Consider the following 26891-nt stretch of genomic DNA (forward strand, 5'->3'; position numbering starts at 1 on the left):
CACGGGAAGTGCATAGTACATCACCTATTTCCAACACTGAATGTGTCCATCATAGAACACAGCCGTGTCAGTACCCAGGAGGGTCCCCAAGCTGCTGGTCCAGGGCATGGCGGTCAGAGTGGGGGAGGAGGGAACAGGCTGGAGCAGAACTGAATCCAGGATGCAAACCTTTGGCACCACGGGAAGGGGTAAGGTGTCCAGCAGACACACGGAAAGGTGCCCCCTCACCACCACCCCGACATCTCCCTAGGTGCGGCCCCTGCTCTCCGTCCCATTCAAATCCTCTGCAGCCTCAAGGAGAGCCAGGTGGGCTGAAAACAGCCCTTCCGTCCTGCTCTGGGCCTCCTGCAGGGCCAGATGGGGTGGGAGGCAGGGAGGCCTTGGAGAGAGAGCCCCCCAGGTAAGACATCAAAGTGCTTCGAAAACAAATCGAGGCCCATACATAGAACCTGTCCCAGTGCAGACCTTGGGTGGAGGACACGTCTGGCTACCAAAAGGCTAGTGCTTCAGCCCACGAGGGTGAATGCAAAGCCCGAGACCACCTACCTGTCCCTTCAAAGAGGACAGCAGCCCAGGACGCCTCATCATTCTGTGATGGTTTAGGGAAGCGTTTTTTCTCCTCTTCGTCTCCCAGGGCATGTACGGGAGAACGGGACCTTCTCCCTCCCAGCCCTCCTCGGGAGGCTGCCTGCAGAAGAGCCAGAGCGCTCTGGGGGCGCTCCCCCAGCCCTCGGGCCCCCCCCCCGCCCCCACCTCGCAGCCGGGAGCAGAGGCGGCCGCAGGAAGCAGCACCGGCCTGTGGATCCGGAGCTAAGCTGCCGGCAGGGCTCGCAGGGCTGCGGTCGGCTTCTGGGGGAGCCACTTGAGATGAAGGATGCACTTGTAAACCGTGAGGCACTCCACAGGGGCCAGGTCCTCACGATCACCAAGGAATTCTGCAGCGGGCCCCAGCACAGCGCCCCTCAGGCTCTCCGCCAAGCTCCCCGCGGCTGGAGGGGCTGGGGCCTCGCGCAATCTGACCTCCGCCACGGACCAGGCGGCTCGGACTGCCAGGCCCGGCCTCAGCGCGAGACAAGCGCCGCGGCCCACAGGGCGGGCACGCCCCCCGCCGAGCGTCCTTCCCGGCGCCCCGGAGGCCACTTCCCTACCCCGGGCGCCTCCTGCACAGCACAGAGGCGGAGTCCCGGCTCCATGTCGCCCCAAGGCCAGCGGCAGTAAACATGCCCACGTACCACAGGTAAAATATATTATTGCCATATTATAAACACTATGTACAGGATAGCCAGGCATACCTTCTGGGTTACTAATTACAGCGTAGCGGAACGTCTTCCTGTACAAGGCCCGGGGGCCACTCGCTGGAAACCCCGGGAGGTGCTTAGCAAGATGGCCTTTCCCGGGGCGACCTGAAGCTTTCTGACCCGGAAGCGGCGTCCACCTCTGGCCCCCGTGGACTACTGCAGCGGCAGAGCCCGTTCGGTCCCGCCACTCAGGAGAAGCGGAGGTGAAGCAGAAGGACCCAGACGTTCTCAGGCTCTTCCGGGCGAATGGATTGGCTGTGTTTCCCTTGGAAGGGGAGGGCTCTGGACGGTCTCATCTGGGGCCAGCAGTGTCCTGCAGTGTCCTAGCGGGCCTGGACCCCGGGCTCCAGAACCAGGTGGACAATAAATAAGCGTCTGACTGGCCCAGCACACCTTCCTGAGGGGCTCGGGCTTCGGCTCCAGGAGTCAGTGGATGGGCCAAACACACTGGTAAGGAACGGGCTCCGTGCCTCGCCCGGCTCCCAGCACAGTCTGTAACAGTGGTTGTGAGGTGGGGGAGGTGGGTGTCTGGGTTCCAGGCCGGGGTCCCGTCTCTACTGGGAAGGAAGGCACCCAGGGCCCCTGCCGAGGGGAGGCCGAGAGTAGGGCTCAGATTTCCATGAGTGTGATCTTGAAGCCTTCCACCATGCTCTCCATGTTGAGAATGAAGGTGTCCTCATTCGAGTAGTGCTCAATGATGTTGTCGTCCATGTTCACCAAGATGCTGCCAGGGAGTGGGGTGGGGGGTAAGAAACAAAGATGCCATCAACAACGAGCAGTGCGCAAGGGCAGACTGCAGGCTGGGTGGGGTTCCCTTAGCCATTCTTTGGCAGGGGAGGCTGGGAAGGGTGGAGGAGAGAGGAGGTAAGGCAGGAAAAGAAGACCCTCATCATATTTTCTTTCCCCAGAAACTAGTTTGAGGAAAACAAAGTCTCGATTTGTCAGAACTAACCTCGTGACTCCTTATTAAACGGGTCTTCAGAGATCATTCCCCCTTGCTTTATAGATTGGTAAACTGGGGCCCAGAGAGGTGAGCCTGAAATCACAGAGGTAGCTCTTGATAGAGCCAGGGCCTAAGCAGGTCCCTAACTGTTTTCACTAAACCATAGTGCCTCTTGAAAATGCACTTTAAAAAAGTACTCCATAGATGGAGGAAAAGGAAAATCAAGAAGTGTGGCTACCCTTTGCCAAGCATGTAATTTGTTTTGGTGCTTCCGAGACCTTGTCTTTAATCTTCCCAGCAGCCTTGAAGGTAGGTGTGACCATCACCACTTTGCAAATGAGAAAACTGAGTGCAGGGAAGTGAAATCAGGTCCCCAGGTTCATCCAGCTGATTCATGGCTGAGCTGGATTGGAAACTGCTTTGCCTCACTCTGAAGCTCGCACTTCACCACATGTGACCAACTCCTTGGTCAGCTATCCAAGTGGATTTAGTTTTAAGAGAATCAACAACTTCCAGGCTCTGTTCCTGATCTGGAAATCAGACAGATCTCAGCTTGCCATTGAAGAAATGACCATTTGACAGCTATGTGTCATCTGGCAGGTTTTTTAGCCTTTTAGAGCCTCAGTTTATTCTTCTGCAAAAATAAGAAAAACAACCCTGCCCTAGAGCTGTTGTAAGGAATAACATTTGGTACAGGGCCCAACACAGTGCTCGATGGAAGTGAAACGTTATCACCATCAGCATGCACGTCTGCACCAAGGATTTCAGCTCAGCAGTCAGACATTGAGACACCACCCAAATCTCACCATCAAAGGAATACCCTCAGCCTATTGCATGGACCATGAAGAAAATTGTAATATGCATTTAAGTGAACCTGCCAACAAGGGCTCCGGCGGGAAAGGTTTCCCATTTGACTCCCAATCTACCACTCAGAAAGCCTGGGCATCTCAGATGAAATCAATTTCCTTTATGACAGAGGCTCAGAGAAGAGTTTAAAGACCCATTTTCTGCATTTTATAGGAAAGTAGCTCCAGAAGCTGACTCAGTGGAAACTCTCCTGGGACGAAATCCGGCTCCTACAGCCTCTACTCTTAAGAACCTCATACACAGGAAGCCCCAGGAGGCTGGAGGCAGCGGTGTGAGGGGGGAATGCACAGGGCCCACGAAGCACTTTGCAGGGGGCCCAGAACCTACTGAACACCCAATAAATGAGGTATTGTTCTTAACACTGGGAACAAGCAGGTCCAATGATCATTTAGATCATTTGGTTAATAATTCCCTCAGAAGAATTCTCTTCACCCTGAACGCTTCCTGTTCTTACTGTGTCATCCTGAAACCAATCCCAAGAGCAGCATGTGATTCTTTATAAACCCAGCTCTCTGCAGAGGGGTGACTTTGCCCCTCTCTCCCCAGTGTCCTCACCACTTGTGGACCCTTCTATTCCACCGGCGCATCCTGTCCTTGGAATGGGATGTCTCAGCCAGCATCATGACAATACACTGTCTCCTTCCCTCCCTCTCTTACTAAGATCTTCAAAATGCCTTCAATTTGCAAGTGCCTCAGCAATCCTTTGTAAGGATGACACACAATTTCTACAAAAGGTGGACAATAGAACTAACAAAAGGTAGGCACCATCTTTTTTTTTAAAGGCACCATGTAGACTGATCTGATTTCGAAGACAGTTAAAGTTTCTTTCTTACCCTTTTTTGCTTTTCTTGTAAAGCTTTGTGATCTTCTCCACAGGCAGCCCATACTTCTCAGATATCTGTAACACCAGTAACAGAAAGGCAGGTAAGCATGGAAGGGGAAGCCAAGCAGAGGCAGGAGGGAAAGCTCCAGTTTCACTCTCTTGGAAATTCTCCTGGGTGTCAGTGTCCTTCACTCAGGAGTCAGGCTCCCAATATGCCCCAGGTGCGAGACTCTCCCTCGGGCAAACCTTAAATCATTCAACAAAAGATTCAGCCATGTGGCAATGTAATCTATGTCACCTCAGATCAGCAGTAAAACATGGACTCTGAGATGTTGGATTAAATAAGTAGCCATATTGAAAAAACATTCAACAAGTTAAGCTGAAGCCCTTCTCCACTTCCTTTTTTTTTCTTTTTTAGTGAGCTCTATGCGCAATGTAGGGCTCAAACTCATGACCCCAAGATCAAGGGTCGCACACGCTACCGACAGCTAACCAGGCACCCCAACCACTTCTTACATCAAAATAAATTTCAGATCAAAGATTTACATGTGAAGGCTGAAACCATAACAGTTTAGGTTCTTTGTATTGGTATCATCTTCAAGGAAGGAAGATCATTCCCACAAAGATATGAAACCTGAAGAAAAAAGGCCAAAAGGTTGATAAAACAACAGAGAATTACAAATATCAATAGAGTAAAATCCACCATTGAAAGCTGAAGACGGGGGCATCACTGTTCATAATAGAGAAAACTGTGTGTAACAACCATTTGTTAAGCATGTTTTGTCATTTTCACAGTTGAAAGCCATATAGTTATTTAAAAAATGTGGCAAGTCTGTATCGAAAAAAAACAAAAAAGTCCTTAACACACTGAGAGAAAAAAAAGCTAACAAACTGCCCAATTGTCCATATAGTGTGACCCCATTTGTACTTTTTAAGAAATAAGTATGTAAGGAAATAGAGACTATGTGAAGGACCTGGCAAGCTATTAACAGTGGCTACCCTGGAAGAACGGACAGAAATTAGGAGATCCTTTCACTTTCTACTTTGTACCATTCTGTGGTGTTTTTTCCCCCTCTTACAATGATTGTGATTCACTTTTATAAATATAAAGTCATCATAGTTTGGAGATGAATTCTAGAAAGGCTACCCTAAATGCCTTTCATGCTTTCTCTGTCCCGAATCCAATCCACCTGCCTCTTCTGAGCCCAGAGGCTGGTGGGGCTCACAACCGGCTGGGGCAGGTGGGGTCTGAGACGGGGACGACTGGGCAGTGGAGCAGGGGCTCCAAAAAGAGGCTGAAGAGCCCTAGAGCACAGGCAGGGCAGCTCTGCATCCCCAGAAGGGCTTATCCCACGAGAACCGTAGAGTCCCGTCTCTTATTCCTCCTCCTGCACAGGAAGGACTCCTCACCCTGGGAATAAGCCCAGAGGAGTAGAACAGGTAGGCCAGGGTGAGAGGGCAACAGGAGCCTGGGGAAGCAGCGGCCCGCCTACCCCACGTCACTGCTCCATCACCGACAGGACCAGCCCCACCCCGCCACAGCTGAGGGCAGTGAGCCCAGTATATGAAATAACGTGGCCTGGGAGCAGCAAAGGAAATTGACAGCACTTGTGTTGAAGGCATTCATTTGAACAGAACATAAAAGACCACTTATGAAGGTGGCACACATGTGCAAAATTTGGTCTAAAGATATGCTTATTGAACTAAAAACATTTTAAAGTTCAGTAAATGAATTGAAGGATTGGTGGTCAATACAGCAAACCAATAGTTTTCGGAAAGATCCATTAGAAAACCAATTTCAAAGTGCAGAGCAGAGACAGACAGCATAGAGGAACTCATGAATGGAACGAAAGACTGGAAAAACAGAAAAGAGAGATGTGAAGAACAAACACAGGCCCTACGAGGTGTGACTCTCCGGACTGCCAGATAGAAAAAAAGGAACAGTCTCCAAAGGATAATAAAAAGATTCTGGAACCTCCCAGAACAAGTTACACACCCCAGAACAGAAGAATAAACCTGGCTTTCAGTCTTCTCATCTGCAACCCCAGAAACCAAAGGATAGTGGGGTAACCTCTTCAGGCAACTGAAAAAAAGGACTTCACCCCAAGAATCCTGTACACCAACAAGCTATGCCCCAGGCTGAAAAAAATGGTATCAAGGAAATGCAAGGGTTCAGAGAGAATTTCACCCAAATATCCCACTGGAGGAACATACAGACAGAAGAACATTATCTACATAGAAAATGCATCAGAAGGGAGACTTCAGCCAGGCAAAGGGGGAAGACAACAGGCAACCAGTGTTGTGCCATAAATAAATTTTTAAATGAATAGAAACCCTACATTTACCCTCTCTCTACATATATCTTTCTATTATATATATATAATTAAAGACATACAGTTATATATCTGTATCTAGCTGTGTGTGTGTTTACATAGACGGAGTGGGGATGCGAAGTTAAGTGCTAAAGATTCTCCAAGTAAAAAGGAGATGATGAAGGGGGAAATCTCATCGTTTGCTAGAGTGAGAGCACTATCCACTATCTCAGCAACACCGAGAAGTCGGGTGTTTGCGGGGACAGCGGGGTGAGCACCCCCACACACTCAGGCTGCCGGGAGAAGGGAGAAACCAAGCTCCAAAGCCTCGTCTCGGGGAGGGCGGGGGAGCTAGAGTGTTGGTGAGAAAAATAGCTGGAATTTTATTTTCAAATCACAGAGAAATAAGGAGGAGGGACTGAAATAATTTAGGAAAAGTAGAGAATAACATAGCTGCCAAACTTAAGAGAAAGTAAGCGGAAAATGCAGAGTAAAATCACAAAGGAAAAGTAATACGGAAGGAAGAAAATCAAGTCTATCAGTCATTATACCAAATGAGATGAACTGCATTTTTCCACTGAACCGCATTTTTCCATTGGAAGTCAGAGTGTCAGAGTGGGTAAAAAAAGAAAAGTTAAAAGAAGGATGAGAAAGAAAGAGAACCAGCTGGATGTTTAGCAGAGAAGCACTTAACAGGACGCAATGAATGAAGAGGCGCGGGCTGGAGGCCCCTCCCAAACGCACACAAGCAGAAGGAGAGTGGGAGTGAGGAGATTCATGGGAGACAAGGCAAGAGTTAAGGTTGATGAGGTCAGAATGGATATTACGTAATGATAAAAAGCACAAGGTGAAAAGGAATAGCAATCCTAACAGCGTATGCATCCAACAGCACAGCACAAATTACAGATGTAGGGCCAACTTGAAAGAACAATTAGGGTGGGAGACTTCAGCATACCTCTTTCAGAAGTGGACAAACCCAAGACAAATAAGAACAGCTGAGTATAATCGATATACTAGATTTAATATTTTATACATCACACGCATACACGCATACACACTAACATCTCCTAAGGAGAATCTATCATGTGTTGGACCGCAAAGATAAGCCAGATTACATCAGCATTCAATAAAATTACAAATACAGAATTTAAGGTTTCCACAAATGCTTATATTTTGGAAGTACAGCAGTCCCTCCTTACCCGGGGGGGCTACATTCTAAGACCCCCAGTGGATGCCCGAAACCTCAGGTAGTACCAAACCCTCTATATACCGTGTTTTCCCCTACACATACATACCTATGATAAAGATTAATTTATAAATTAGGCACAGTAAGAAATTAATAACTGATAATAAAATAGAACAATTACTACTGTAATTAAAAATTGTACTGTAATAAAAGTTACGTGATGTGGTCTCTCTCAAAATAGCTTACTACACTGTACTCTTCTTTTTGTAATGATGTGCGATAAAATGCCTATGTTGACAAAACGAAGTGACATGAGTGACGTAGGCACTGTGACATGGCATTAGGCTGCTTCTGGACCATATTGGACCAGAGGTAAGTAAAACCGTGGCAAGGGAGACCAGGAATAAGGGGGACTAGTGCATTCCTACAGAACCTGGCTGCACAGCAGTTCTGCATCCCTTCCTCAGAAACCCAAATGCCTTCAGCAACTGTTTGGGAAGACGCTATGTTCTATCTATCTAAATAAACTCTTAAGACGAGCAAGTTTCTTTGAGCATCTTGATGCTATTTCCAAATCAGGTGAGATACTCTGAATAATGTAGGATTGACACCGATGTCAGTCCTCCCCAAGTTCACTCCCGTTTCCCTTCGGGAGAATTTCTGCTTCCTTTCTTTCTTCCCAAGCCTGGTACTTACAACTTACGCTATTTGTCAGGTGTCCCGGTGTGTCCACACCTGTACATGCAAATCAAAAGAGAAATGCTGATGTGAGCTGGTTCTGCACCTGGAGCCTTGCTGAAGGCACGCAGGAAGGAGGATGGAGGTGTCCACGGCCATTCGCCAGGAGCGAGCTCACCTCCCTGCCCCCTCCCTGGGGCTCTAAAACCACCCCGTTAACAGAGCTGGTGCACAGAACGAATGCTGGAGGGGCAACTCTCCTGGGCTTCATTTCTGGAGCTGCCACTTCCTCAGCACTTCCTGGCTGGTCTAAGCCAGAGCTTCTTAACCCAGGGTCTGCAGATGCCCGAAGAGTAGGCACACGAACTTGGGTGGGGAAAGCGGACCTCTTTATTTTCACTTTCACAAACCCTCAGCTTTAATTTAGCCTTCCCTTCAGTTACGAACATACAGTAATGTTAGCACAGTGCCGGTGTTTTGTTACCAATGGAAATCACAGGTATTTTCATGTCATAGTAGAGTTACCGCAGATATCTCGAAATATCAATCACATGTATCCCTCACCCTTCGGAAGTACAGTAGTTATTAGTCCCGCCTACAGACCATGATAACTAATGCATGAAAAAGGAGCACGTGTATTCACAGATCACAAACATTTTTTATTATGATGGAAATGTTATCAACATAATTGGTTTCCTTTGTAATCCTATGTTTTTTATTTTGTACACTGAAAAACATTATTCAGAAAAGCACCCATAGACTTCATCACACTACCAAAGACATGCATGGCACAAAAAAGGAAGAATCCCTGATAAACATTCCGTACCTAAGAACCTGCTGTCTGCCTGGAGCCCTGGGCTACATGTTATTTGTACCTAATTATTCTGACTTGCTTGGCCTAAAAGAGTTGGGGGTTTTTAACTTTGGTGGGTGTCATTCGGAACTTCTTTTTAAAATAAAATAGGGACATTTTTCTACCCAACATCACCAGACTCCTATCTGTAGGTTCCCCTCTTCTGAAAGAAAAGTGATTCTGATTCTTTGTCTTTTCAGTGCCCCAAAGCATGAAAACTACCTCAGCTCACACATCAACCGATAACTGCCCAGCCAGAGCCAGGTGACCTGCATAAACCCCGCACAATTCCAGTCTGGACCAGGATCTGCTGGGCGTAGTGGCAGCGGTGGCGGCAGCTAGCGTTTCCTGAGTGCTTACTGAGTGCCCATCGTAGAGGCGCAGAACACTCTGCATCTATGAACTTGCTCCATCCTCCCATCATTACAGGGGAATACGTCCTTTTATGAGCCCTGTTTTTCAGGTGAGGCAACTGGAGCTTACAGTCATTAAATAACGTACCTGCCAATAAGTGGCAGCGACAGATTGGAAAGGGAACAATCTGGCAGTTTGGTTTCAGACTCTGAACGCTCAGAGTAAATGGGCATATGTGAGACTGAAGGGCAAAGCTGTGCCCTCCATGCAACTGTCGAAGGCAAAGCCAGAGGCAGCTTGGTACCAGGCCACAGTGACACGGCGTCCTCTGCCTCCATGCCAGGCAAGGAAGTGTGCTTTGCCAAATTCAGAACCCTGGGAAGAAGTGAGACTCTGCAGAGTTTCGTGTGGAAGAAGCTGGCCATCTATCAGTGGGTTACAGAAGGATTCCTTTCGCCTGGGACCTGGACGGTATCGCCCATAAACCCTCCTTTCTATGCACGGAAAAGACGTGCCCGCGTCATAGTTTTCTCAAATGGGGGAATTAGTAGGAGTGCTTGCGTTTTAATTTCTGCTTTTCAATTTATCTGAAATGATAGTCCACTTTCATAATTTTTAAAACCCATTACTGATATTTTTAAAGATTCTTATTTTTTTTAAAAGATTTTATTTTTTTTAAAGATTTTATTTACTTATTTGAGAGAGAGAGAATGAGAGATAGAGAGCACGAGAGGGAAGAGGGTCAGAGGGAGAAGCAGACTCTCTGCTGAGCAGGGAGCCCGATGTGGGACTTGATCCCGGGACTCCAGGATCATGACCGGAGCCGAAGGCAGTCGCTTAACCAACTGAGCCACGCAGGTGCCCCATTACTGTTATTTTTAAAGACCCAGAAGACTTCCTTTACATCCAGGAGGATCCTAGGTTCTTATCTCATCAATGTGTTATTGATTGTCTGATGATCTGTAACTTTTTAGACTTTAATTTTGTGAAGCATTCTCTTTGCCCAGACACCTCAGGTATGTGACAGGCAGAACTTAGGGACTCCCTAAGTTGGTTTTCACCAGTGTAGGACTCAGTCTGCCTTGTCTAGAGACACCCAGAAGAGCCTGCTCTGGAAGCCAGTGACTTTTATTTGGAGTTATAAACAGTTCAGTGCAGGCTCTAAGACACACATTTAAGAATGAGGGGACTCTTGCTTGCAAACACATCATCAGTGGCTGCATTTGACATGTCAAGAGAATCAGGGAGTAACAGCCTTTACTCCATGCATGAACAACTCAGTTGAACTGAAGACGGTGCTACCGAGTCCGTGAGCAAAACTTTCCCTTGTGTGCATCAGCTAGCTGCACCAACAGAGAACATCTCTACCCTTTTCTCTAGCCCTTTTGGCTTGGAGGAGTCTCAATCTGCCTCCCTACCCCGTAGCGCTTATAGTCACCTCCTGTGTATGTACATATGTATGTACCTACCTACCACCTATGTATAGAGAATTTCGATGTGCTACCTTTAAATGCCATGTGTATGAACTCAGTTAATCATCACAACCTTAGATGTCATTTTATCATCCTAGTAATAATATCCCACGTTATTATTATCCTCATTTCAGAAATGATGAAACTGGGGTACAAAGAGGTCGAGTAACCTGCCCAAAGTCACATCACACAAAATGTCAGAGCCAGGATTTGAACCCTGACTTTGTGGGATCAGCCCCTACACATACTACTTCTTGCCTGATGGTTTTTTGTTGCCTCTCTTCTTTCCTTCAGTTGTGGTGAGCTGTGGTCTGGAAAGTTTATTCTTCTTCAAATAACTTTTCATATGTGGACATCTCTCTCATTGGACTGAAACTGCTCGAGGGCTTAAGTTGGCTCCACAGCTCTGTGGAGCTATCAGACCTTGGGAGACCCCCTTCCTGGGCCTCGGTGTCTACCTCTGTAGGATGGTGATGATGATACTTGCATTGCCAAGTTCACAGGGGTATTGTAAAGATCAAATGAAGCAATGCATGTGAAATCGTGCCACCTGCAGCACTCAGCATGGTGGCATGTGTATAGTAGGTGCTCGGTTCAGTCAAATATTTATGCTCAAGGATCTGGGGATACACAGAAGACACCAAGTCCCTGTGCTCATGAGCTCTACACTCTACTGGGGAGGAGAAAAAAAAATGTCTAGCAAATGTTAAATATGTCAAGTGGTGATCAGTGCTATGAAATAAAACAAAGCATGGTGAGAGAACAATGACAGATGCCATTTCTGTAGGTGGAATGGCAAGGCCTGTCTCAGCAAGGGCCCTGTGAGCAGAGGCCTGAAGGAAACGAGAGTGAGCCTTCTCCACATGGAGGACAAACACTCCTGGCAGAAGGTGCAACAGGGGCAAAGGCCTTGAGGTATGAGTAAACCTTGGGGGGCTCAGGGACTAGAAGGAGGCTACAGCAGCTGAAGATTCATGTGTAGGATTACTAGGTAAAATCACTTAGAAAAGTCAAAAGAAAAACTTTGAAAACTCATGTCACCTCCACTACCACCACCATCATCACCAAATCCTTGTCTGTGATCAAGTTTAAAAAACCTAATTATAGGGGTGGTGCAGTCGGCTAAGTGTCCAACTCTTGGTTTCGGCTCAGGTTGTGATCTCAGGGTTGTGAGATCGAGCCCTGCGTTAGGCTCTGCGCTCAGCCCAGAGTCTACTTGACATTCTCTCTCCTCCCTCTGCCCCTCTCACTTGTGCTCTCTCCCTCAACATAAATAAATAATTTTTTTAAAAAATAAATAAAATCCAACTATAAGAATAAAGAAGCCAGAGTGAATTATCAAAGTTACATAAGTGGCTTGGTTGACATGATATCAAACATGCAGATGAAAAGAGAAACAGTCTGCTTCATCCAAATGATACCAAGTATGGGAACATTCATTAACATCCGCTGACAGAGAACCATTTTTCTTTTTCTATCAAGTGTCTACCTCTGTATGGGTAATGATTTTGTGGCATGTGAAATGAAGGTGTGGGAGGTTCAGGACCCATAAAAGAAGAAGAATTATCTGGTCCTGTAGCAAAGTGACCCAATACAGCAGAGATTAAACAATAATTCCACTCCTCTTTGTTGTGGTCAAGAGCTCCTTCTCAGATAGTGAGAGGTCAAGGAGAGTACAAGTAAAACAATTCCTCAAAGTTGGCACGGTCCACATTTTGTGAGGAAGGAAACCAAGGATTGAGAGTGTCAGGTGCGAGACTCCACAGTTGTGACTGGAGCTCAATCACGCTCGCCAACCCATTCTTTCCTGTGCGTGCTGCTGTGTCTGAGCTTCTGGGGGGACGTGTGACCCTTTCAAGGCAAACCCAGTCCTATCATCTCAAGGGAGACTACAATGTCTGCTGAGCACAAAAACAACCCACTTTCTAGATAACAGAACGACTCCATCCTGTTGAGTGACCTGACTTAAGAGACTCCGGGAAATCTGTGTAGGCTGGAGGAGCACCATCACCATCCCCAAACTGCTCAGTGAGTCTACCGGACTCAGACCTCCACTCCCATCTGAAGGAAGGGTGGCAACGCTGTTCTGGTCTGTCTCTGTGATCAATCAACACTGCACCACTGGTTGCCGATAATTATTTTCTTAAAAAAGAAAAAAAAATGCAGAACTTTTTGGGGAAGGACAGGGTTTCTTCTACATCTAAATAATGCTTGGCTGAGGATAGGGGATTTGAGGTTAACAGCAGAAATAAGAGAAGGTTCTCCAATAGAAAGCAACCCGAGTCTTCCTGCTGCAGGAGCAGCTGCGTTCTCCTCATTGTCATTGCCATCACCTGCTCACATAAAGCTCCTGCGTGCTTGCACTAACTCATTTATGTTCTTGATGACTCCATTTTACAGCTGAAGAAGGTGAGGCACAGCCAACCTTTCAAAGACTAGTTCACGAGGGGAATAAGACAATGTGAATACTGATATGAAGCAGGTGTTCCTATTTCAAAAACTGCAAGACACACACCTACTTTGCACAAGACACACTTTTACATTTGGAGTTGTGAGGTCTGCTCTCCCTGGAAGACTGTGAGCACCTTCCTCAATAAAGAAAGGATGTGGTCTTCCCACACCTTTGATGGAGGATGAAGGAGGTACCCTAGACCCAGGCCAATTCCCCAAATCCACAGAGGTGGGTCTACGCGCATGAAATAGCCTGCAGGGCCACTCCCCTGCTCAAATCTACTTTTGCAGAACTCTGGTCCCAAAAGAGGGTAATGAGGGGGTTTATTCATTTGGAGTGAATATGTACATAGGACCTTAAGGCAGAATCTGACCCTAATATCAGTTTCCAGCCAATGTACACACAAGGCAGTGGCTCCCAAACTTTAGTGTGGTTTCAGGTCAACCAGGGAGTTTGCTACCAATGCTGATTCCTGGGCCCACCGCAGAGAGCCTGATTCTGAAGGTCAGGTGAAGGGTTCCGGGATGGCATCACAGAAAAGTACCCTAGGAGAATCCAGTGGAATCCCCCACTTAGAGAAGCAACATCCTAGGCCCACAGTATCTGTTGGGTCCACAATGAGTGGGGGACTGTGCTTTTATAGAAAGCCACATTCGGGATGCCTGGGTGGCTCAATCAGTTAGGCATCTGCCTTCGGCTCAGGTCATGATCCCAGGGTCCTGGGATTGAGTCCCGCATCGGGCTCCTTGCTCAGCAGGAAGCCTGCTTCTCCCTCTGCCTGCCACTCTCCCTGCTTGTGCTCTCTGACAAATAAATAAAATCTTAAAGAAAGAGAAAAAGAAAGCCACTTTCAACCACTGACAGGGTTCAAAGTGATGGCTTGAAGTCAAGTACAATGTCTCTTGATTAAACAGATTTTCTTAAAAGTTAGGATTCTTTTGTATGCAGTTTTAAGTTGTTAAAAAAAATATAACCCCCCCCCCCGCCACACACACAGAATGATGTTATTTTAAAATTAAAAGCTGAACAAAGCATAGAGACCAGAGTCACACTGCTTTCTCCTTTGGAAGTTTCGCTTAATGTGGGGTTTTAGACTGTGGGGCATAAAGATCATTCCTTAGGAGCAGCTTTCCGTCTCTAGGCTTGAGAAGGGGAACTCCCACACAACCTCCAGAGTTTCTGACCCAGTTACCCGCGCCATTTCCATAGTTCCATGCCTCCACCAAAATGCCAGGTTAGTGGAAAATTACAGAATGGAATCACGAACCAAAAAAGCTTTCCATCTTTTAGACCATATCTGTAAAGTATGATTATTACTTTATAGTAATAATCACAACTCCAAATGTAAATATTATGATTATTTGAGAAATCCAAAATCTGAGGAAAAGGAGGAAGTGTTCTCACGATCTTTGCTAGCTCTGATTTGGTAACAAAAACTAACCTTTATCGGGTACTTAGGAACCAGACAGGGAGTTCTATGTGTGGTGTCTCATTTCATCCCCACAGCAATCCTGTGAGGTAGGTACTATTATGATTTCCATTTGAAGGATGAAGAAGAGGTTAAGAAGCTTGCCCCACTAGTAAGAGCTTGACGATCTACATGTGGGTTTCTGAGCCCAAAGCCCATATGCTGGCTCACAAGGCTACACTGAATCTCCATGTGCATGTAGGTAACTGTGGTAAATGCCACACACTAGTGAGGCGCTGGTCCTCAGAGAACGCATGCCTTGGAGATAGCCGTTTCTTACCCCACCCAGGCCCCAAAGAAACCTAGCATACAACTACAGTGTCCTGCCTTCTTACTTCATGGTGTGCTCAAGTCTTCACTTAAATAGAACCTGTTGTCCTTGGCGGCCACCCCCAAATTGCAAGGGCTGCTGGTGTCATTCCTTTGGAGCTCAAAGGAGCATCTGTGGCCCTGCTTGCCCATATGACCCACTCAAGAAGCAAGGAGATAGCTTGTGTTGGTGTATCAGTAAAACCTTTTCTTTCCAGGAAGGGGAGATAAAGTCAGAATTGCCCCAAGGCAACTGCCCAGAGCCAACCTGATCTCTCCCCAGCCTACAAGGTCAAAGGATACCATGCACTACTCTCCCCCATACCCACAGCCAAGCAAAGCAAGGAAGGTGTTGACTAGTTCCCCTAAGAGAGATCAAAAGCTCGACTCCGCTGTGGTGGAGGAGTACCGGCAGTGGTTACTCAGTGGCTGAAAACAAGGGTTCAAAGAAAAACTTGTACATGTTCACAGCAGCATTATTCACAACACTCAGAGGGTGGAAAAGCCCCAAATGTCTATCACCCAACAAATGTGGAAAAACAAAATGTGGTATATCCATGCAATGAACTATCATTCAGTGATAAAACAGAATGAAGTACTGATTATATTACACCATGTTTGAAACATTATGCTCAGTGAGAGAAACCCACCACAAAAGACCACATATTGTACGATTCCACTTCTAGTCCTATCCTATACATTGTAATATTTTGCCCCATAAAACCCAAGATGCTGTTCAATGTCGCAGTTTTGCAGACCCACAAGTGATTGTGGACCATCCCTTGGCAGTCCTATTGTCTCCGTTGCCTTAACATACCCAGATCTTCTACATCGTTGTACCAAAAAAAAAAAAAAAAGTGGGAGGGAGAAATAGTCAAAGTAGAGTCGTATTGAAGTCCTATTTGGATGGATAACATATGGATAAAATATCAGATAACTTTTCCAGAGCCCAGGCTCCCCGAAGCTAGACTAACTGGGGAAGGGAAGTGAGGGTGGAAGTTCCGAGTCTTACTTAAATCCTGTAGCCCAGCAATGGCCATGTGTACGTGAATGCTTCTTAACCAAAAGATGTCACATTTTTATTTTGGATTACACTATCACAGCTAGCAAGATACTTCCTAATTGTTTCTGTTCTGTGCATATTTGGAAGTTAAACGTATCTAATCTGGTTTCACACAAAGAGACAAATGGAAACTCACAGACGAACCTTCCTCTATGGCATCTTACTCTGATTAGCCATAAACTGACAGGGAATTGGCAGTTTTTCAAAGTTTCCTTCTCCTTGAATGCCAATAAGCCAGGATGGTGTGGAGATCAGTGTTCCCATAAATCTGTTTTTCTTTTTCTTTATAAAGCTCATTCCAGAGCCATCTCGAAGGCTGCATGTTAAGGCACGGACTCCAGCTCAGGAGAACAGAGGCAGGTTTCCTGGAGGCTGAAAGGGTCAGCTGCTTACCGCTTCCATCAGGCCCTTCACAGTGGGGGATTTCAACATCAAAGCGTCGAACACATCGTCCGTCTCCTTCCGCACGTACAACAGCACTGAAAGAGAAGCAGAGGGGAGGCGTGACTGAGGAGCCCACATAGCCACCACCACTGCCAGGCTGCTTCCTCACACACGTGTCAGAGGCTGACAGTATCTATGAGGTCGCGGACCCCTGATGACCCAGACGACCCCTACGAGGGTAACTGCCGCACCTCCACAGCCGACCTGCAGCCAGGGGCTAAGGGGCCCTTCGAGGGAGTAAAGGGACAAGTGAGTCACAAATAATGGACTATGTTGCTTTCCCACACTATTCACACTGGAATTTCTCAAGGTGGGTCCATCATCATCTCCTTAGGACATCCCTTTCTGCAACCTCCGTCTTCTATTTATTCATTTGATCATTCAATAAATATTGCCAAATACCCATCAGGCTGTGTGGCCAGAAGCCGAGGTTGCAGCAGTGAATTAAGACATGGTCTGACCTTAAGGAATTTGTTGTCCCTTAGAGAGGCAGGCATTCTGCAAATAGGCAGACAGCCAGACGGGGCTGGACGAGTTCGGAAGGAAAAAGACACGAAAGTGTGCTTACAGGGGCCTGAGCTTTTCACAGAGGTGGGAAGGTGGGGAGAGAGGACAGGGAGCGCCAACTCCAGGCAGACAGACCAACCAGTGCACAGGCCCAGAGGGAGCCAGGGCATGTCAGAGGCGTGAGGGAGAAGCTATGGACTTAGAGTACAACAGGACTGGCTTTGACCCCAGCTCAGCCTGCTGTGGGGCTCTGCTTCCTTAAACCTCTCCAAGCGCTGGTCTTCCCTGGACAACGGAGATAATAGTATCATCTACCTCATGGGGTTGCTGTGGGGGTTAAATGAATAGCATCCACGTGGGGCGCTTAGCACCATGCCCAGCACACAGCAAGTACCACTCCTCTATCAGCAGATACCATTAGGAAGCACCTGTCGTGGTTCTAGTGCCCTCAGTGAAGGTGAATGCGGCTTTGTGCTCATTTCTCTGTAACGTAACAGTCTCAAGTTGATCATGCACAGACTAGGGGAGATGGTAGCAACCCCAGACACCATCACAGAGAAGACACTCTCAGGGGACACCCTTTCTTAGAGCAACTGCACGGAGGCTTAGCTCCCAGAAAGGACTAGAACTGCCATTCACACGCGACCCTCCAGCCCCCTGAGCTGCTTGTGCTTTCTCTCTCCCTCCTCCAATGATGTGGCTTCTGGTTCTGACTTCAGAGGGAAAGAAAAGGGCCAAGGTTGCAGCCCCCTGTGCCTGGCTACTACAGGAAGAATGTGCAGCCAAGAAGCCCTGCTGAGCCTCCGACCAGAGTCAGGTTCCAAGGGAGTCACAGTCACCACCAAGCTCAAAGAATGAAGCTGGAGCTGGAAACTGAAACCAGCTCTGACTCAAACTCCTGCCCCTTCCCCCACTCCTCCCCAGTCCCAGGGACTTTGTTAAAGCTGCCTGCTTCATAAAGGCAAAGTCTACACGGGCGCACAAGGGCTCTGCCTACATTTTCTTTCTGCAGCAGCTGTTCGGTTTGTGTGTGACACAAAAGAGAAAAAAACCCTGAAGTACTGCAAAGTTTCTTCTCTTTACCAAGTATAAAAATAAACTACCAATTAAAAATAAACAGACTGAACATGTCTCCAAAGATTTCAAAATGTAGTCCTTTGGAGGAATATTTATAGTCTCCATTTCAGCTGAAACAATCTAGTGGCCTAATGGCCTTATAAGAGGACTCAAGGTTAGCAGCACAATGAGAAACAATTAGACCAGAGGACCTCAGCTACAACTGGATTAGGACAATTAAATTTTTAAAAAAGGGTGGCTGTTACAGCAAACATTCTATAAGTTCTCCCCGCAAGCCCCAAAAGAAAAATATCATTTCCAGCAGGCTGACCCTAAAGAAACCCCAAACATGTTCTAGTAAAATGAGTCCTGCTTCCATTGGATTTACAAATTTCTTCTTTTAAAATCTTTTGTCTTTGAAATAGTATGGCTGATACCCTTGCTACAGTGTCGCGGTAAGGCGTTAGAGGTGGGCCGGTGGCATGTGGATAGGTTGTGGGAGAGAGGCTAGGCAGGGCAGCATCCCAGCCCCCACCCCTGCTGGGCTGATAGCGCACCCCCACAGCTTGCCCCGGGCAGCAGCTTCGGTAACCATGCGACAGCGGCAGGGCGCGCACACGATCACCACCGTTAGCCACCAGGGTAACGGTGGCCATGACGGCCGGCATGCATCCCAGAGGCTATGGGAGGCAGACAGCCGCAGAGACAGGCTCCAAATGACTCTCACGGAGCCCCCCAGAGAAGTGGCTACAAAGGCAGAACAACAAAGAATGGCTTTGGTGATAATTATGATCACTTTCTCTCCTGGAGAACTTCTAATAAACAAACAATAGGAACCATCACTGACCCTGATTCCTCTTGTTTGTCAAAGAACAGCTCCGACTGGGAGCTCCAGGCAAGGGGCTCAGTAACTCCACTGTCCTTTTCCAAAGGAAAGCCACTCTCAGGAGACCACTTGCTTGATCGCTGGTAGCTTGCAGCGCCCTCGTGTGTCTCTGTGATTTAGATGTTTCAAAGGCCACACAGACTTGCTTTTTGTCACAGCCCAATAAAATTCCCAGTGGCAATTTTTGTACTGACTTCACAATCTCAAAATAATCTGAAAAACACAACCTTTGGGCTAGCCAGCATGCACTAAATATGGATGCAAGCTACAGTTGCTTTTCCCTGTGTAATTCTTGATTTCCATATAATTCTGCCTTTGTTCTAAAGTATGTGCTAGAAAAGGCATGCAGGAACAAAGCCCAAAATGCACTTGAATATTTGATGGGAAGCCTGTGAAGTCAATCTTTTAAAGGTTTAAAGGCTGCTAATGTAATTAACACCACCTAGGTATTTATGCTCTTTCCATTTTGAAACACTAATTACTTATTCACAATGAACAGATATACCTAGACCCAGACCTAATAATCAAAGTCACAACTATAATAGTGAACATAGAGCGCTTACTATATGCTAGGCACCTGGGTGAAGTGTCTTGACATACACTGAGGTTCATCAATCCTCACAGCAACTCTACAGGTAGGTACTCTTCTCATCCCTGTTTTACAATGCGGACTCGAAGGAGCAGAGGCTCTCCCCAAGGTCCTACAACTCTGAAGGGCTGAGGAAGGCTACAGGGGGGATGTTCTTGGCCATTATGCAAATCCCATTACAAGTAGAAAAGAAATACCATTTCTCGGTAACAAAAATTTCAAGTCTGTGTGGATGGCGAACATATTTAACAGGGTAGCCTGACTCACTGAAAGTCCAGCACAGTACGTCTAAGATCTCTGGAAGCTCTTGGTGTTGGCTACAGCAGGACAGGAGGGAAACGGCCATTCCCCACACTCTCCTCTTCCTCCAAGGAAAGACAGTGAGTCATGTACAGTATCAAAAGGCAGAGCAAAACACTGACCCACTCTCACTTCGTTTCTTACTCTCTTGATGAAGCAGAATAAGACCCTTGACAAAGAAAGTGAAGAAGCTGTGATGTCAGAAAACAGGCTCATTTATCTGTCTGAGATGAGTCGTTTGCATCTCTGGAATGATTCTCAACCGTTGCTGCTTGTGAGACGTTACTGCCTCATGGGCAGCAAAAGTTTCTTTCTGACCTCAGACCTCACTGCTGGCTGATTGGTACCTCATTACCTTGCTCCCAAGGCAAAAGAAAGAACCAGTGCCTAGAAAGAATATATATTTGCTTAAGGTGCTTAAAAGGACAGGCTGAAAGTGAAGGGGAACACTGTGGACTTCCTTCATCAATAACCAATCCCCAGGCCAGCCTTGAACCACAGGGTCCGGGCTGGGCTGCACAGTCTTCTGTGTGAAGTGCCCCCACCATTCATGATGGGAGGGTGGGTAACCCTGCAATGCCAGAGGGGAGATACCTCGCTTCATCCCTTCTTCTTTCATCTGCTTAGAAGGTGCTGGACCAAATTCCTCTTCCATGGGCCTGAACATCCGTTTAACAAGGACACTGCTGCTAGAAAAGATGAGCAGAAATTGTTAAGTAAAGCATGCAGGGAGTCAAAAGAAAGGTTTATGTATGTGTCTGGCACTACCTTTTTCCTTTGTTTGTACCATCCCTAGTTCTCTACAACTGGATCCACTCAGCAACCTCCTTCCTCTCCCCTGCAGGTCCCAAGTCATCCCTGCCTGGGGCAGAACACGCACGCCAGTATCTTTAGGGCATGGACCAAGGACATACTGCCTATTACTGCATATGGATCCACAAAGATTAGACCCCTGGGTTTTACCCACTCTATCCTGCATCTAACCGCCTTCCTGCTCAAAAGATCAGGGCTGGGGTGGGATAGCAGGAGTGAACCCTGGGGTCTATGTGATCTCCAAGTTATTAGCCCCTCCCATTTAGCTAGGGCCTGAGTGTCCTACGCTCTCTTGCCAGCCCCTTAAGGGCACAGCAGGGACCTCTGGAAATGGGATGGGCGTCCCTGGCTCGTTCTCAGTTCTGAGGCTGTCCTGATTTCCTGCTGTTCTATGGCTCCATCTCGTTGGAGCAGATGAGACTGCAGCGGTGGAAGTTCTCCAGAGACCCAGACCTCGGCCGCCCAGCCCTTCCCTCCTCCTTGGGAGGGGGGTTTTAGCATACCCTGGACCCCATATGGTGCTGAGTCCCCACATGTCCCCACCTGAGCCAGTGCTGGTGGTTCTGCATTTTCCCCCCAAAGTTCCTGTCCATTCTGGGTACTCTAAGGAAGGGGAGGAGTCTTTGAGAGGAATGGAAATTGGAAGCACAGACTGTCACTGGAGAGAAGTCACTGGTGCTGAGTGTTGTGGGCTGCATGTGTGTGTCTTCCCAAATTCATATGTTGAAACCCTAGTCTTCAGTAAGATGTTATTCAGGGGTGAGGCCTTTGAAAGGTAATTAGGACATGAAGGTGGAGCTGCCATGATGGGATTAGCACCCCTAACAGGACACAGTGAAGACACGGTGAGAAGATGGTAGAAGAGGGTTCTCACCAGACAACAACCATACGGGCACCTGATCTCACACTTCCAGCTTCCAGAACTCTGAGAAATACATTTCTGTTGTTTTAAGCACCATCCCCCCCGCCCCGCCCCATTTGTGGTATTTTGTTAGAGCAGCCCGAACTGGCTTAGACATGGAGAAAATGCTCCTGAAGCCCTTGAGGGAGTAGACAGGTTTTTAGCTTGAAGAGTAGCCCTCTTCAAGCCCTCAAGCGAGTAGACAGGTTTTTAGACATTTTTACTCTCTTTGGAGATTCCTAGAACTACTAGGCACATAAAGCAATGCCACACAGGCAGTTCAACAGAATTATTAAGACATGAACTCTGGGTCCAGATTACTTTGGTTTAAACCTCTGCTTCATAGTTTACTAGCTATGGGAACATGGACAAGTTCCTCAACTGCCCTGAGCCTCAGATTCTTTGTCTTTAAAAGAAAGCTGTTGAAAGAATTAAATAAATTTGACAAATGTAAACCACTGACACAGTTGCTGGATATACCGTAAGTGCTACCGAAGTGTTAGAGATGATGATGACAGTGACGATAAAGGTGGAGAGATCAGAGAAAGAGAGATATGGAGAAGAATAAATATGGCACAGAGCTTGAAAGACGCCAAAGTTTCCATGTACCCTCAGAGAGCAAAGAGTCCGCTTTGGTGCAATTTAAGGATCCACGTTGGAAAAGCTTCCTGCATGGGAGGTGGACATCACATCAATGCCAAGCTCCCAAGGTAATACAAAACCCTGCTTCAAAGACAATTCTTCATTGGCATCATTGGCATTAGGAAGCTATCTGTCAGTTCTCAAGTCAAGTTAGCGGTGGGGTCCAGTGGTACAAAGAGCATAAGGTACAAAGTTCTGGACGATCCAGAAAGTATTTCTATTAATTCTAATAGTTTAAATTATTAAACCAATAATGCTTTAAGTTATCATCTCATATATTAAGTGCTCCGAAAAGGTCTATCAATTTTTTAAAAAGACTTCACATTTTACAAAGTACTTTTCATCTTGGTCAATTAGGTCTCAGGAACACCGTGTGAGCCAGCCAGGGCTAATCTTATCCTTATATTAGTGAAAACCAAACTCAGGCTGAATATGTGTAAGGGTAGGGTGATGTGGCTAACAAGTAAAACAGGCTGTTAAGAGAATGCAGCTTTGAAGGACAAACTCATGATAAAGATACCTAATAAATCTGAGATGATGATGTGAAGGTATGAGAAATGATAGTAAGAGCATTCTCTTTTATTCCCAAGTCAAACTGTGAAAACAACTAGAGGGAAAACTTAAACTCAAGTCCCAGTTCACAGTGGTAATAAGTTGTTAGGGCACTGTGACAACTTCACTACCTTATCATAAAAGCAGCTCATATTATTCCATTGTGTCTTGGAAATGGGGTGACAATGACCTCAGGAGCAGAAGATTAAAAATGAATTCATACAATTGCCAGTGACCAGTAGGTTAATAATAGGTAAATAGCCTGAAATATCACCAGACATGCTCTCATGCTGTGTGAGGGTTCCTAAAATGGTGATTTTCTTTTTCTCATCAAGTAACATTTATTTATATTCTTACAGTCCTGCTGACTTTTGATAGCACCCCATTCTGCCCCCAAATAAATTGACCTTCCACCCCTCCCCACCCCATTAGCCTCAGAAAAGAGGAGGCTCTCTTATGTTCAAGTCCTTATAAGGTCTCTCACAGTATGGAGTAGGATCTCAATTAATTTCAATAACAAATTACTCTTTGGGTAACCATCCCAAAATGACTTTAATCAATGCTAATTTGGGGTATTGACAGAATTAGCAAAACAAACAAAACCCACACATAGATTTAGTAATGATTATCATAGTTAAGAGCTCTACAATGCAAGTAATAAATGACTAGGTTAGTAGGCCCCAGAAGGATCATTTGAAGAGGAAATACAGATATTTCTGTTCCTGATAAGATGTAGCTTGTGGCAAGCCAATGTTCTAGCCAAGAACAATGTGAAAACTGTAAAAAATTAAACAAACAAACAGAAGACCTCTTGAAAGTAGTGGAGACTGCTGATGCGGCAGTCAGGGCTTGAGGAGCTGAGGTCTCAGGGAAAAGAATGCAGAGAGATGAGCTGGTAATCAGTGAGCCACTGTTCCCTCAGAGCATTTGTCAGTTCTTGTTTGGGAGCAGAAGGTGATAATCCCAGCTAAGGCACACATGCAAGGGGAAAAAAAAGTCTGCACAGTTTTTGGCAATCTTACGGTGCTAGAAAAACAGAAGTTTTTCTTTGGGGCTGCAAAGGCATCTAGGACTTTTGGAAAAACTTCCAGAGAGTAAGGAAGCACAGAAAAGTGAACCAGACAATGCAGTATTCCTTCCTAGATACTTGCCAAGTCCCTAAACTGCACAGGACAAGAAACTAAGAAATTGAGCAGAAAGTCCTTGAAAACCATAGAGGAGGCCTTAGTAGTCTCCCCATGCTAAAGAGACAGAAATCAGGTGTCAGATCCCACCAAGGAAGAGCGCCCATAGAAAGTCCCTCAGAGCTACAGTCTAGGGGTTAGGATGAAGTAGTCTGAGGTTAATACAAATTGCAACTGAGCTTAGGGTCAGTTCTGCCCTGACTGGAGTACAGTGATCTGCATTCACTCAGGCCGCACACCAGAGGATAGGGAAAACCTTCACAAGAGAAAAACATGGTCATCTAGATCTTCTGTAATTTTTACATACATTATTCATCACTCAACTAATGCTTATTAAATATACTAATAAAAAGGACCAAGAGAAAAACACACAATAGAAACAGGCCCACAGAAAACACACTTATAGCATATTATTGTGAACTTAAAAATAACTGTTATTATTGTGTTCATGAATACAAATGACAAGACATATAGAGCTGGAGTCTATTAAAATAAATAAACCAATTAAGTGGAACCCTAGAACTAAAAAGTACAATAACAGAAATTAAGAACTTAATAGATGAATTTAACAGAGTGGAAAGTTAGGTCAACAGAAAATATCCAGGCTGACACAGGGTGAGCAAAGAAGATGGACGTTTCAGCAAAGCACATAAAAAACACAGGGACACAATAAAACGTTCTAATACACATTTCAAATCTTAAAGGAGTACAGAAAGGGAACAGATAAGAAGCACTGTTTGAAGAGATAATAGCTGATATTGTTCCCAAACTGATGAAAGACATCAGCCCACAGATTCAATCAACCCACAGATTCAATAAGTGCTATAAGAACTGTAAGATACCAAGCTGGAAAAAATAAAGAAAACCTACATGTAGGAATATCTTAATAAAAATTCTGAAAGACTAAAAGAAAGAAGAACATTTTAAAGCAGCCTTCTCAAACAATAAGAAAGGGAAGGAGAGAGGGAGGGAAGGAAGGAAGGAAAGAAGGAAGGGACAATCACATTTGAAACAGTGACAATAAGGCAGATAAATGATTTCTCAACAGTAATGATGGAAACCAAAACTGAAAGAAAGTAATTGACAACCTGGAATTTGATATCTAGCAAGAATATCCTGTAAAAGTGACCGTGAAATAAAAACATTTATAATAAACAAACAATATGAGAAAATTCTTTGCCAAAAGTTCCATAGCAACAACAGCAACAAAAATATTAAACAGCGTTCTTCACGCAACAGGAAAAAAAATCCCAAGGAAAAACACAGAAGTCAAGGAAGAAATGAAGAGCAGTAGAAACAGTAAATATGGGTTACATTTATAAAAGGAGTCTTTAGTTCCAATCTTCCAGTTTGCAAAATAGGAAACTAGTATACAAGTAAGAATAACTGGTACTAATGTAAGAAACTTATGAAAATATTTTAAATATTTTTTAAAACCTCCCTTGCTTATCTGATGCAGATTTGAGTATTACTGGGTGGGTTTTTAAATGCAACATCTAACAGTAAAAAATAAAAATATATCAATCAGAAAGGGGTTGGGCTTCTTAACAACTGCATATGGATCTGCCATTATCATGAAATAAAAATTTTAATTAAAAACAATTGAAAATGGGAGGCAACATTGTGGCAGACGCTTGTGTAACAATTTCTATGTTATGAGAATCGGTATCTGTGGCTTGGGATAAAATTTCTAAGGGCAGTCTTGAAGATAAGGATTTAAGTGCTGTATCTCCACTGACAGTAGTGGGAAAGAATAACCCTGATAAACAGTGTGAGATGACATAAAACATAATTTTAGTGATAAGAAAGACCCTATATCAAAGATGAATTGTAGGGCGCCTGGGAGGCTCAGTTGGTTAGGCGACTGCCTTCAGCTCGGGTCATGATCCTGGGGTCCTGGGATTGAGTCCCACATCGGGCTCCCCCTGCTCTGTGGGGAGCCTGCTTCTCCCTCTGCCTCTGCCTGCCATTCCTCCTGCTTATGCTCTCTCTCTCTCTGTGTGTCAAACAAATAAATAAAATCTTTAAAAAAAAAAAAGATGAATTGTAAAGAATTTGAAGAAAGTGTAAATGTAACAGACATTTCTGAATTATGTTACTCCTTAAATGTAGGTTAATTAACAAAGGAAGTATCAGTAAATCATTGATTCTTTTGGCGATATTCATAATGGGTTTAACTCTTCAAACTGGCCCCAAAGCTTTAATTTATGTTTTCAGCTCCTCCTTGGGAAATTGGGGGAAGTGGTCCTTTATTTTTAACCACCTTATATTTATGTTTTTATGGTAAAACAGAGCCCATCCATACCTTGCTATGATTTCATAGTTTGCTTAGCATCCCTGAGAACCTTATCAAAGAAAAGTATTTGGAGCTCTGTAAAGTGCTCCTTTAAAAGAAGTAGTGCAGAATTCTAGAAGATTTTTATTTTGTGCTGATGAACACAGGGTGATGATTTTTTAGACTTAGTTATCATGTTGATTAAATGCACTCACTGGTGATTGGTTAGTAATCTCTAACTTCTCCAAAGGGTATTGAATTTGAGCCAAAGTGTTGGCTTCCACGGTAGATGAGCACCAGAACTGGCTTTTTCCTCAGCAACACTGTAACCAAGCTCATGGTTCGGTCTGGCAACATCTATGGGACTCTCCCTCCTGCAAGAGGAATGGGAGGGCCCTCTGCTGGCGTCACTCAGCATGACGAGTGAAGTCACCCTGGGGAGCCATCTCTCTGAGCTGGTATGGGACCAATCCACAGGGTTGCCTTGCCCAACGTTTACCTTCCCCTGGCTTTTGTTTTCCTAAAGTTTCAGCTTTTGAGGAGATAATACAATGTGGCCCCAAGGCGGTGTGCCTTTGAGAAGAAGCAAGGGGATAAGAGAAATTTTTGGAGAGGACTGTGGTCTGAGGATTCCCAGCAGCACCATGGTAATGGCAGATTCTTG

The 26891-nt window shown here is 45.7% G+C and overlaps 1 protein-coding gene across 1 annotated transcript in view; it reads right to left on the reverse strand.

Moving 5' to 3' along the window:
• Positions 1-1907: 1907 nt before the first annotated feature.
• Positions 1908-26891, reverse strand: part of GRHL2 (grainyhead like transcription factor 2) — a 107419-nt gene continuing 82435 nt past the window's right edge. The window contains exons 12-15 of the mRNA XM_028112213.2: positions 20455-20549; positions 16472-16557; positions 3942-4006; positions 1908-2022 (exon numbers count right to left, since the gene is read on the reverse strand). Coding sequence (XP_027968014.2) covers positions 1908-2022; positions 3942-4006; positions 16472-16557; positions 20455-20549 — 361 coding nt within the window. The remainder of the gene's footprint in view (positions 2023-3941; positions 4007-16471; positions 16558-20454; positions 20550-26891) is intronic.

Source organism: Eumetopias jubatus, unplaced genomic scaffold (assembly GCF_037043125.1).
Source record: "Eumetopias jubatus isolate StellerSeaLion01/CBP00866 unplaced genomic scaffold, mEumJub1_p1.0 scaffold_4, whole genome shotgun sequence".
Taxonomy (NCBI): domain Eukaryota; kingdom Metazoa; phylum Chordata; class Mammalia; order Carnivora; family Otariidae; genus Eumetopias; species Eumetopias jubatus.